The 14,191-nt window shown below is 39.2% G+C and overlaps 1 protein-coding gene across 3 annotated transcripts in view; it reads left to right on the forward strand.

Moving 5' to 3' along the window:
- Window positions 1–6,153, forward strand: part of LOC136714030 (arf-GAP with coiled-coil, ANK repeat and PH domain-containing protein 3) — a 33,789-nt gene extending 27,636 nt beyond the window's left edge. For 2 of the 3 annotated variants that reach the window (XM_066691317.1, XM_066691318.1), the window contains exons 16-17: window positions 1,492–1,547; window positions 3,208–6,153. In XM_066691317.1, the coding sequence (XP_066547414.1) occupies window positions 1,492–1,547; window positions 3,208–3,276 (125 nt within the window). In that variant the 3' untranslated portion in view covers window positions 3,277–6,153. The remainder of the gene's footprint in view (window positions 1–1,491; window positions 1,548–3,207) is intronic. The other variant, XM_066691319.1, reaches the window with a different exon arrangement.
- Window positions 6,154–14,191: the final 8,038 nt, after the last annotated feature.

A 14,191-nucleotide genomic window follows, 5' to 3' on the forward strand; every position in this document is an offset into this window, starting at 1 on the left:
GCTTTGGCTTGTGCTTTATTTCCGAGTGACTGATCTAATCCCTGTGTGTAACAGTTGGTGGGTGAAATAACTCTGCTCTGTCGGTCAGTCTAACACCATTTACCTCAGCCAGGAGGTCAGGCTCTTCGCCCGGTTGGCAAGAGCTCAGCTGTTCGAGTCTTCATATTGTATTCATTCAGCAGCTTTCTTGCTGCGTATGAATCCGGGTTTCAGTTTGATTCCTGCCTTAATCGTCTGATGTTGACGTGCTTAAACCTTGAGTTTGAATTTCCCACGTCTTATTTTGTTCTGAAGGTGCAGTATCTCACACTTCTAAGGTACAAGTTCATGTACATATGAAAGTAATTGGTTTTAAACTGCAGGGCAAAACCGTTTTTCAGATCAGCAGTAGTAAAGCAAAGGAAACCCTAATTATTATGATTGTTTTAGGGCTGTACTAGGTTCGAGAGGCATGCCCAAAATTATGTTTTTCTCTTAATAAATACATAAATAAAACCCTTCATCTATAGATTTCGCACATCAGTCCAATTACAGCTTCACAAAAATGAGAGAATTGAAATCAGCAGGTTTTAAAGCGCCACCTCAATGTGTCAATGGGGTCAATAGACAGAGAAGGAGAATCCAATTTGGCTTTTCTAAGAAGGTGAGACAGAAAAAGACTGATATCCTGAAATAGTTTTCATGTGTCGGTTTCATTTTCCTGACATGATTCATGACTCACATTTAAACGACTGAGGTCTGAAAGTCTGAAGGTCCTGAATTTGTTTTTTAACAAATACCATCTACATCTGTGCATGTTTTGTCTTTTTTTTGGCCAAAGTATGGTTTCATTTTCAGATCCAATTCAATTCAGAGGAATATTTATTTTAGCCTGGTTTTATCTGATATCAGGGCCTGTTCAAGCCAAGAAACATGGCCAAGCTCTTTGTATTCTTGTGTGCTGGCAGGTTTTGAAATCACACAATTAGTCTTCTATTTAGCAGATTTCCACTTGGAAGAAGGGGTCCAATGTCGGGACTCTTGCCTGTTCTTAAGACTGATGTAGTTTGGGACTTACTTATGTTCCTATTAATGTTAGCTGAAATTGCTTAATTGGACCTTAACGATTATTGAAAGTTCAGTGATTGATTTATAAAAGTAAACTCAGTGTAATTCCTCTAGAGCAAATCTCATTTGGACACAGGTTCCTCTCTGTGAAAATCTTCAGTTACATAACTTGTGAGCAGAGAACGAATGAAAAAGAAATGGGTCGCCTGGATTTTCCCTCAGAGTCTTGTCGACAATAAATGCACTTTTGCCTTCAGGAGAAACTGCAGAGAGCTGCGGCAGGATAAATGCTTCAGAATATCCACCACAATCTGTTCAAACCATATCACAGCCATTCACTGTTCTTCCTGCCAAATGGGAAATATCTGCAGCCAAGCTGATGATGTCAGTGTTTAGTCGGCCGTCTGCAGAGCTGGACTGAACTTACTCTTGTTGCCTCCATAGAGACGGGGCTCGCCACAGTCAGCAGAAGGACAATGCACAGGGATGCTCGGGAGAGAGTGAGTGCAGCTCCGCGGGGCTCTTGAGATGGGCTGTCCTTCCTGCTTTTGGTGCTCTGTTTCATTTCTAACTCTAATTGCCACAATGGTCACTCCTACAGGGTAAAGGTACAGACGTCATTGATGAAAAGTTTCTCCTATGCTTTGCCACTTTGACCTCCTGCCCCAGTCGTTACGTAATGGACTGAAGATCAACAGAGATCCTGTGATCTTCAGACAAAAAGTGCATCAAAACTGCTGATCTTTCCCAAAAATTCACACATATACAACTGTCTCTCTACCCACTTCCTCACACTAATATACTTCAATGTTTATTCATTTACAAATAAACACAAGACAACTTAGGCAGAGTGGACACGCTGTGGTTTATTGTGGGGGCTAATGGTGTTTGTGGTGCATTTGTGTCTGTAAAACTCTGACATGAAAATGACTGCATTTGAATGAGCCTACAGCGATGCTCAGTGCCAGTTCAGTCCACTGACACTGGAGACGATGAGTTCATCCGGCCGATACCTGTATCCACAGGGTGACTAAAAAAGGGCTTTCGAAAAATACAACCTCTGGAACATGAAATATACATGATACTTTACAGACCACAGCAACTTACTAAAGGGCATTACAGGAACATGCATGTGTGTCCAGTGCCACTGAAACATTGCAGAAAATGGCATAGTATAAACTCTGGATCTTTAAAGATTTATGATCTTTACCAATATTTGTTATGTTATTAAGTGTGTACTTGCCATTCAAATCCCAGTTATTTTTGTTGATGATGTCCTTGTCAAGCTGTGTGGAATTGAGGCAGCTTTATTCCCACTCTTTTGAACTGTTCTTATCAATAGATCATGCATGTCTGGTGGGCTCTCTTTCTGCTTCAGATGTGTAACCATTGTCACACATGAATCTTTTTAAAGGCTCTTAAAGTCACATTAAGAACAGCATATAATAATTCAAGGTTGGATGTATTGAATATTGAATATCATTGTTGCAACTGTAATGGAAGGAGTCATCCGCTGATCCTTCTTCTGGGATCTGTGGCTGCATGTGTATGGACTATCCCATCATCTCACCACAATGTGGAGCTGCACACATATTCACGTTTGCAGTAAAGATGATGACTTTGCCATTGTATGTACATCCATAGGAAGCAATATGAAAAGTAATTTACTTGAGTAAGTTACGAATTAAAGTCACTTTTAGTAACTTATTGTGGAGATTCAGCAACAGTGTTTTAATCTGGCTTGGTCAAGGTTACCCCTTTGGTCACAGTCTCCTTTGGCCAGGGGGGACACAATGTCCTTTGGTCAGGGGGGACATTGTCCTTTGGCCATGTGGGACAGTGTCCTTTGGTCAGGGGGGACACAATGTTCTTTGGTCAGGGGAGACACAAAGTCTCCTTTGGTCAAGGGGGACAGTCTCCTTTGGTCAGGGGGGACACAGTTTCTTTGGCCGGGGGGGGACACAGTCTCCTCTGGTCAGAGGGGACACAATGTCCTTTGGTCAGGGGGAACACAGTTTCCTTTGGCTGGGGGGGGGACGAGGTTTCTTTGGTCAGGGGGGACACTCTCCGGAATGGCATTGTTTAGTAATAGAGATAACAATCAAAATGATCATTTATTTTTATTTTTCTGTCTCACAAGGTGTGTTCTTTCTGTTTTAGGCGATGCCACGTACCTTGACATCTTTAGGGAGTTTTCTCATATGGCGTCACACAACCCCGAGAAGCTGAAACGAAGAAGCGTTCACTTCCGCCATTCTTTCAGGTAGCAATGGTGCCAGGTCTGGCCAACGATGATGCTTACTTGAAGAATGTCACTGTCACTTTGTTCTCCAATACCAGGATCGATACCTGCAGTGGTGGAAGCCGTTTTCCTTGTTTACTTTTCAAATTGTTATTATTATTATTGCTTTTTTGTTTTCTTTTGTTGGTAACACGGTGTTAGAGACTGCAAATGACCATTTTAAAGGAGTCCAAATTCAGTGGGTATCACACGTGGACTTTTTTTACAGTCAATTGTTAAACACACACATAAGCTCTTCCCTGTGTAACTTAGCAGTCCGAGCTCTGAAAGAGATATTATTCTAGTTCTTGGTGGGTCGTGCTTTCGCTTGCAAACTCTCCGTAGCTCTTTGCTCCAACATGGACCAGCTATTTCCATAATGTAACACACTGTCTCCTACCATATAGTCTTACTTAAGGCTGCTTTTCAGTGTTCAGTTGGCAAAAGTGTTAATAAATGGTCAATTGTTCTGGTATTTAGGAATGCTTTGGAACTGGAGATGGATGCAAACTGTAGTGGCTGCAGAATATTTCTGAATTTGACAAAGTTGTGAATACAGTCTTAATTATATAGATTGTATTTGCCTGCTAGTTTGTGGTTTTAAAATAGGGCCTGTGTTTGTTGTATTGTTACAGTGTGCTCTGTTTTAGACATTTGTTATTTTATTTTCCTTGTTTTCATTCAACATCATTGATCAAATTAGGAATGTTTGTTTAGGGTGTTTCTAATCATTATAGGAATTTAGGAATGCACAAATCCATGATTATTAATCGTCCACAATTTCTGACACAGTCATCAGGGTCTTTATTTAGCACGGGGTCGTTTATCTTCAAATCCATAAGGAAACTATTTCAACTGAATGACCTGCAGGTGATTTCTGACTGGTCAATAATCAGGTACGAAGCTGTATAAGAGGATATTATCCCATGCCGTGGATACTCCACTTTGAACCTTGTGATTGAATGTGATTTCAATGCGCTGTCAGAGGAAATGTTATGTATTCTGAATGTGAGAATGACTTTCAAAGATTTCTGCTGTCAAGCAAAAGTGTTTCATATACTTTTTTCTTTCCCAAACCTGCTTAACTATCTTGCTACATTTCCAGTGACTCACAGAGAATATTCTGTCCTGGAACAAAACACTCTGTTTCTTATTTTGACAGATTCTCTCACTTTGTTTGAGAAACCCATCCCAATGTCTCGGCTTGTGAAATGTGCCGTCATCTGATATTTCGTGGTGATGCACCATCACCAGACATCGTTATTATTGATGAGATATTGGATTGCAGCTGTTGGCAGTTTGTCAGTGACTCTCTATGAATCCTATTTTATTGATCTAAATGAAAGATTCAGGGGGTCCTTCAGGAATCACGAGTAAAAGGTGTCTTAGATGATGGTCACATGCAGTCTCTAGTGTTCCTGGGATACCGTGTCATGCAGAGATATTAAATGTATTGAAACCCATTTGCAGTTATTATTTTTATTAAGTCTGCAGTCTTATTAAAGACTATATGTAAATGATGTATTTTATTATTGTACCACTGATGAGGGATTTGCAGGTCTTTTCCTCTAGTCATGTCTTTGCTTTTTTAAATCTGTGGCCTCCATTCAAGGTGTCAACTCTTCTTACAAGGAAATTAGCTTGTCTTTCTCTATGATTTAGCTTCCCAGTACTTTAGAGCTTCAATATGAAATAGGATGTGTTGCTTAATTGTGTTTATAATCAATAATAATACTTATGCTGCCTAACAAGCTACTCTTATATGAACGATTGTTGTGTGTAAAACAGCCAGGGGTTGGATTTGAAATAATTCCTTATAATGAAATACATGTATGACATTCTTTGAGGTTTGGTCTCATATCTGAAAAATATGCTATAATTCAGGGCTCTGATTTCAGGGATTGCCCAAATTTAACACAACTGTGTCCTGGAATAAGCAGAGCATTGTATACAAATAAATACCTGCCCACCTGTCTGTGATTTAAACACAAGTCGGGGATGGGTGAAAGTAAACAAACTCACTTGTTAGAGAATTCAATTGGATTTTTAAATAAAATAGTTTTTTGTTTCTCTTACCAGTTATCTGTTAACAGCAGACATGGTTACTTTATATGAAATGACATGGAGTTCATATCTGAGAGAGAAACACAAAGTTTGTGTTTAATAATAATTGTTCCCTTTATTTTCATTTTTTTGACATTACAGACCAATAGACCCACCTTGAAACATGTTCTCCTGCTGAGTACTTAGATACACCTTATCTGTGCTGAAGTTTCTGTTGTTGTGTTTTTATATAGGCCTATATATGTCTGACAGGGGCGTAACTAGCTCTCTAAAGGCCCGGGCACAGCCTGTCTTGTAAACACAGACTAGCAGCCCTGCTCATGACGGCCACGTGGCTCTTCTGTTGGTGACGGGTTACACAGCTCTTCTTCCTTATTCGACGCACTTCAATCTGCCTCCACAGTTCACTGCAGATTTACACCAGGGGCCTCTTGATCACAGGGGTCTCAGTCTCTAGTCCATAGACGAGCTGCTGTGTGCTTTGCTTCTCGTGTACATGTTTTGAATGTTGACTTTCGCTCTGGCTCTTCGTGTGTTGGATTCTGCACCTTTTACACAAATCCTTGAGGACATGAACTCATTGAACAGGTATTTTGTTACCCTGTTCTTTATTACCCCTAAGTGTATGTTGTATCTAATGTGTGCATGTTTGGATTGATTTTGTTTGCATCCTGTAATATTGTGAGAGATCAATGGAAATGTTGACTATGCTGGTGTAGTCTCATTCATTTACATGCTGTCATTATATATATATATATATATATATATATATATATATATATATATATATATATATATATATATATATATATACTGTATAGTATCAAATTAAATAAGAATCCTGTATATAAAACATTTCAGACACAGAATGCTGAGTAATATATCACAAATGAATGGTATTTTGTAATATGAATTTTAAGACCTCGAAATAGGCATTTTCAGATTAAAATAAAATGTTTATTCATAACTGGTTATTGAAGACTCTCGACTCACATTTTGTATGATGTTATGTTTCACTATTTTAAGATAAAAGACTGATCATTAATATTTATTTTTCAAAGCTCCAAGTAATCATTTAGGCAGTGGGAATTACTAATACTTCTATGGCACTGATAAGTAACTTTACTGTCCTGGTCATTTAATAAAATCCCCTTTCACTTCAACTCTCAATGAAATAATGTGACCGATTATTGGTTTAAAAATGAATTATTTACAGGTTGCCTGTAGGTTTCATGCTGAGCTCCAGAGTAGAGGGGAGAAGAACTGTATTCAAGAGAATCTCATCCTTTGCTGGTAAAGGGCATTTTTAATATTGTGCAGCTCATAGGCGTAGGTTTAGGGGGGGATGGGGTGACACATCCCTCCCAATGTTTAGACCGTTTAATAGTCCCCTCCAATAATGTGTGCCCAGCTCCATAGGCATAGTGGTGCATCCCCCCCAATTCTGAAACCAAGCCTACGCCACTGGTACAGCTGATCAATCGAGAGATACAATGGATGTGTGGTGCAGTTACTATAATAAAGTAAAAAATACACAACATATGCATTCCAGAAGGATATAGTAAATGTCCATTAGGAAAGGTCTTGATTAATCAGGTACTCTGGTGAGTTTGAGTCCAATGTTGAAAGAGGTTTATCAAACTTATTGGTTGTGCAGCAGGACTGGAATTAGCCGTTTCTTATTTAATAATTGGGTGTAGGGCTACAAATCAGCGACTTCCTCCAGCAGGGGAAATGGCAAACATGTGACTCTGCTGTGATGAAGCCAAGCTTGCTGGGTGGGCAATTCTGCAGCAGGAGGGACCACAGTGGGTCAGGTTGCTTGCACCAGTACATGCCTATGAAACAGGAATTAAAGGACCTTCCTACAGCGTTAGACTCTATTATTGTCTTTTGGAAGAGACAGTAAACCAAGCTCCTTAATATCGTGCTGACACTATTAAAAACAGAAACAGAAACACATTCTAATCTGAACCTTCAATAACCAGCCCAAATGATTTACACATGCATTCATATTTATAGTCGCATACAGTAGGAAAAACAAAAGCTGAGGATTTAATAATAATTGTTCCCTTTATTTTCATTTTTTTGACATTACAGACCAATAGACCCACCTTGAAACATGTTCTCCTGCTGAGTACTTAGATACACCTTATCTGTGCTGAAGTTTCTGTTGTTGTGTTTTTATATAGGCCTATATATGTCTGACAGGGGCGTAACTAGCTCTCTAAAGGCCCGGGCACAGCCTGTCTTGTAAACACAGACTAGCAGCCCTGCTCATGACGGCCACGTGGCTCTTCTGTTGGTGACGGGTTACACAGCTCTTCTTCCTTATTCGACGCACTTCAATCTGCCTCCACAGTTCACTGCAGATTTACACCAGGGGCCTCTTGATCACAGGGGTCTCAGTCTCTAGTCCGTAGACGAGCTGCTGTGTGCTTTGCTTCTCGTGTACATGTTTTGAATGTTGACTTTCGCTCTGGCTCTTCGTGTGTTGGATTCTGCACCTTTTACACAAATCCTTGAGGACATGAACTCATTGAACAGGTATTTTGTTACCCTGTTCTTTATTACCCCTAAGTGTATGTTGTATCTAATGTGTGCATGTTTGGATTGATTTTGTTTGCATCCTGTAATATTGTGAGAGAGATCAATGGAAATGTTGACTATGCTGGTGTAGTCTCATTCATTTACATGCTGTCATTATATATATATATATATATATATATATATATATATATATATATATATATATATATATATATATATATATATATATATACTGTATAGTATCAAATTAAATAAGAATCCTGTATATAAAACATTTCAGACACAGAATGCTGAGTAATATATCACAAATGAATGGTATTTTGTAATATGAATTTTAAGACCTCGAAATAGGCATTTTCAGATTAAAATAAAATGTTTATTCATAACTGGTTATTGAAGACTCTCGACTCACATTTTGTATGATGTTATGTTTCACTATTTTAAGATAAAAGACTGATCATTAATATTTATTTTTCAAAGCTCCAAGTAATCATTTAGGCAGTGGGAATTACTAATACTTCTATGGCACTGATAAGTAACTTTACTGTCCTGGTCATTTAATAAAATCCCCTTTCACTTCAACTCTCAATGAAATAATGTGACCGATTATTGGTTTAAAAATGAATTATTTACAGGTTGCCTGTAGGTTTCATGCTGAGCTCCAGAGTAGAGGGGAGAAGAACTGTATTCAAGAGAATCTCATCCTTTGCTGGTAAAGGGCATTTTTAATATTGTGCAGCTCATAGGCGTAGGTTTAGGGGGGGATGGGGTGACACATCCCTCCCAATGTTTAGACCGTTTAATAGTCCCCTCCAATAATGTGTGCCCAGCTCCATAGGCATAGTGGTGCATCCCCCCCAATTCTGAAACCAAGCCTACGCCACTGGTACAGCTGATCAATCGAGAGATACAATGGATGTGTGGTGCAGTTACTATAATAAAGTAAAAAATACACAACATATGCCTTCCAGAAGGATATAGTAAATGTCCATTAGGAAAGGTCTTGATTAATCAGGTACTCTGGTGAGTTTGAGTCCAATGTTGAAAGAGGTTTATCAAACTTATTGGTTGTGCAGCAGGACTGGAATTAGCCGTTTCTTATTTAATAATTGGGTGTAGGGCTACAAATCAGTGACTTCCTCCAGCAGGGGGAATGGCAAACATGTGACTCTGCTGTGATGAAGCCAAGCTTGCTGGGCTGGGCAATTCTGCAGCTGGAGGGACCACAGTGGGTCAGGTTGCTTGCACCAGTACATGCCTCTGAAACAGGAATTAAAGGACCTTCCTATAGCGTTAGACTCTATTATTGTCTTTTGGAAGAGACAGTAAACCAAGCTCCTTAATATCGTGCTGACACTATTAAAAACAGAAACAGAAACACATTCTAATCTGAACCTTCAATAACCAGCCCAAATGATTTACACATGCATTCATATTTATAGTCGCATACAGTAGGAAAAACAAAAGCTGAGGATTTTCTATCGCATTGCTACCGTGTCCTAAACCTGCGGAAACAGCTCTGAAGCGAATCAGCAAGGTGATGGAAAGTGCAGTCTGTGTTGCCCTCCTGCCCCAGGAGGGTCTATACTCATCACTGCCTCCAGACACTGCTTTCAGCACTCAACGGCAACTGAAGGGCTTTAGATCGATGCTTTTGCTTTGGAGTTTTGTATCCTGTTAGGAAGGTGTGCACGGGTCTGAGACCCTTCTGTGTGGCAGTCAGTAACAGGGCGATAGAGACCGCAGGGAAAGATCCTTCACCTCCAGGATGTTCATCATGGTCTTTATGTTGACATAATGAAGAATCTGTGAAGCTGACAGTATTTGGGGGCTGAATATTAATATTAATATTAATTAATATTTTCAGACAAAAGCAAATTCCTGGTTTAGCTCGAGCGGGGCCCACCTATGGCACAGACGCAGTCCCAGTGAGGAGAGTCGGGTGTGGCAGCTCCTGCTCCGACTGCCTGAGGTCCCCGGGCTATCCTGTCACTTCACTGCCTACTTCTACCTGCTAACAGTACAGAAATAACATGCTGTCAAAGTTTACAATTATTTTACACACATCTGCCAAACGACTACCTGTAGACATCTCGTAACCACCTGGCAGGAACGTACACTGCTCCTATCCTTGCAGAAACCATTCAGACTTATAATTATTAAATATGTAAACAAGGGAACAATGGCTTGAGAAATTAAAGCAATGAATACTGTATTTTTTTTACCCGTCTGACCTGTTATATCCTGAAATACTGACGATTAATTAATTTTTTACTTCAAAAGCTGTTTATATTATAGCAATACTTAACCAACGAACACTGAGCTCTTAAACTACATTCTGCACATAGCCAGGGTGAATTACTGGCACTACAGAGCAGATGTATTGAATTTAATAAGAGCATAAGAAATGCTATAAAGGTAGATGACCACACAGAGAGTCAGTTTAGTCTTAGATGTGATTGTGCAGTTGCTCCTTGATTATGTTTAATGGACACACTGCCATGTTTAATTATCTTTTCAGTAGCATTTTTTGTGAGAAATAAGCACTTTAAGCAATACATGTCATGTTATGCATGTTAATAAAATGTCTTTACATTTGAATGCAATGCTTACATCTAGATAAGTAAAGAATCACATTGTATTGCAATTAACTAATTGTATTCTGGTGAATTTTGTGTCTCTGGAACCTCTGACATTTTCTTTGTAACACAAACAAATGCAGACATAAAGCAACACCAACTTGCAGTAAGGGAGAGGTGAGCTGCCTGCTCTGGAAGGGCCACAGTGTCTTCTGTTAATTGCGCCTCCTCCAATCTCAGATACTTAATTGCACCATTTATTTGCTAAATTCAGTCAATTAACGATTTGGATCTGGTTTGGGATATAAAGAAACCTACACAATATTCAGAACCACCACCCCCTGGCACAGGGCTTCCTGCCACTTTATGACACAAGGATTCTGGTCACATTTGTGCTGGAAAAGAAGTTGTGTAGCTCCCTCTAGTGCTCTGTTGTGATATATATATATATATATATATATATATATATATATATATATATATACACTCACCTAAAGGATTATTAGGAACACCTGTTCAATTTCTCATTAATGCAATTATCTAACCAACCAATCACATGGCAGTTGCTTCAATGCATTTAGGGGTGTGGTCCTGGTCAAGACAATCTCCTGAACTCCAAACTGAATGTCTGAATGGGAAAGAAAGGTGATTTAAGCAATTTTGAGCGTGGCATGGTTGTTGGTGCCAGACGGGCCGGTCTGAGTATTTCACAATCTGCTCAGTTACTGGGATTTTCACGCACAACCATTTCTAGGGTTTACAAAGAATGGTGTGAAAAGGGAAAAACATCCAGTATGCGGCAGTCCTGTGGGCGAAAATGCCTTGTTGATGCTAGAGGTCAGAGGAGAATGGGCCAACTGATTCAAGCTGATAGAAGAGCAACTTTGACTGAAATAACCACTCGTTACAACCGAGGTATGCAGCAAAGCATTTGTGAAGCCACAACACGTACAACCTTGAGGCGGATGGGCTACAACAGCAGAAGACCCCACCGGGTACCACTCATCTCCACTACAAATAGGAAAAAGAGGCTACAATTTGCACAAGCTCACCAAAATTGTACAGTTGAAGACTGGAAAAATGTTGCCTGGTCTGATGAGTCTCGATTTCTGTTGAGACATTCAGATGGTAGAGTCAGAATTTGGCGTAAACAGAATGAGAACATGGATCCATCATGCCTTGTTACCACTGTGCAGGCTGGTGGTGGTGGTGTAATGGTGTGGGGCACACTTTAGGCCCCTTAGTGCCAATTGGGCATCGTTTAAATGCCACGGCCTACCTGAGCATTGTTTCTGACCATGTCCATCCCTTTATGACCACCATGTACCCATCCTCTGATGGCTACTTCCAGCAGGATAATGCACCATGTCACAAAGGTCGAATCATTTCAAATTGGTTTCTTGAACATGACAATGAGTTCACTGTACTAAACTGGCCCCCACAGTCACCAGATCTCAACCCAATAGAGCATCTTTGGGATGTGGTGGAATGGGAGCTTCGTGCCCTGGATGTGCATCCCACAAATCTCCATCAACTGCAAGATGCTATCCTATCAATATGGGCCAACATTTCTAAAGAATGCTTTCAGCACCTTGTTGAATCAATGCCACGTAGAATTAAGGCAGTTCTGAAGGCGAAAGGGGGTCAAACACAGTATTAGTATGGTGTTCCTAATAATCCTTTAGGTGAGTGTATATATATACACACACATTATATACTGTATATATACAGTATCATATATAAACCATTAGGCAAAGTTGGAATTTATAATGGCATAAAACACCTCTAAACATGTTTGTGTTTTCCATGCACATTCCAGTCATGATAGGACTGGATAGAACCCCCCCCCCCACCCCCCCCGACACACACACACACACACACACACACCACAAACAAATACTATTTTGAAACTATTGTTATCATAAAGAACATCAGAAGACACAAACCCAAAGTCCATTAACTTAGCAACATTCACATAAGAACATAAAGTGTCCAAACAAGAGGAGCCTATTCGCCCCATTGTGCTCGTTTGGTGTCCATTAATAACTAAGTGATCAAGGATCCTATCCAGTCTGTTTTTGAATGTTCCCAAATTGTCTCTCCAACCACATCGCTGGGGAGTTTTTTCAGATTGTGACGCCTCTCTGTGTGAAGAAGTGTCTCCTGTTTTCTGTCTTGAATGCCTTAAAGTCCAATTTCCATTTGTGACAGCAGATTGAACACAGGCTAAATCGAAATCATCAAAATGTCATCTTGAAACTATAAATAAAAACAATAAATAACTGAATAAATAAATCAATTACCAAAAACTCAATTTTGAACTATGGATTTTCTGTTAGTTATAGTTAAAGCTATAGTTAATGATTTTTGATTGTTTGATTTCAACCATTGTTTATAGGCTCATATACTGCATATTAACTGCACTTTCCCATGATTTCCCCCTCCTTGCTGCCTAGTCCACAACATGTATTACTGTATTATCTCTCAATTATTTTCCAGTATAATAAATTATTCACCTGATTATCTTACATGATTTACAGATTCACAGATATTTCGTTTTAGGGAAAATAGGTTACAATGGATCATTTCCCAAACAAAGACACATCTCTATTAAAAAACATGTGACAGCGACAGAGGACATCTCAGACATCTTACACTGCTCTGATCACAGAACTAGACATCACATGATTGTCTAGGCAACTTTAACAAAGGCATCTTTTTGATATGTTTTACTCCTGAGCAGGCAGTAGAAACCAGTGTAGTATAGCACAGTAGAAAAAGTCCCCATAACGTTATTTCCACCTATAGTGAAGCTGAGTTGTATAGATTTGTTGCTTTCATCCAATATGGTCTCCTATTTCAGTAAAACAATTACATGCACACTAACTGTTGCCCTTAACTTTCTTAATTTATTTCAGGATTTTAGAATACTTAATTTACATATTTTCTTAATTCTCCTCTGCTCATAGCTAAACACATGTATTTCTTCTAATCTGTCAGCTAATGATAACCTGTTCAGCGACATCACCATCTGAACATTTAAAACGTTTGTTAACTATTGTAGAATAAAATATTATCCACCAGTTAATGTGCACTTATGCTAATACATTATAGCACTTTGTGTTTTAATCCTTGTGATAGCATTAAGATATAAACATTAATATACTGGCCTGCTTGAGGTGATGTCTTTCTTTTAAATGTGTGTTAAATCAGTGTGTGTGTATATATATATATATATATATATATATATATATATATAATTTAGGAAGGCTTTTTTGAGAAAGCCTGTACCTTAACCATGACACCTGACATTTAAAAAGCACAATAGGGAGATTCATGTCTGCAAATAGTGAGGGCTTTGGTTTAATGCCTTCTTCAAAAGATATCACAGCTTTAAGGAACATAGCTTTTACTTTTCTGGTCTGGAGGAAAGAGTGCCATCTACGGGTTACACAACATGTTTTCCAGAAGCAGAGCCTGCTGGTTTTCCTGTACCTTATGGGCAACTCCAGTGACTCCATTTGCTCTTAATTCCATAATAAGTCGAATTGAGACAGAACTACGTTTGATTAAAACATAAGTGTAAATGTCCAGGTGCATGTGTACCGTTTCTCTGATGGATCACGCGTGTTTCTGTGGGAGATCCCCACCACACGGGGTTTCAGATCAG

Source organism: Amia ocellicauda, chromosome 18, assembly GCF_036373705.1.
Source record: "Amia ocellicauda isolate fAmiCal2 chromosome 18, fAmiCal2.hap1, whole genome shotgun sequence".
Classification (NCBI taxonomy): domain Eukaryota; kingdom Metazoa; phylum Chordata; class Actinopteri; order Amiiformes; family Amiidae; genus Amia; species Amia ocellicauda.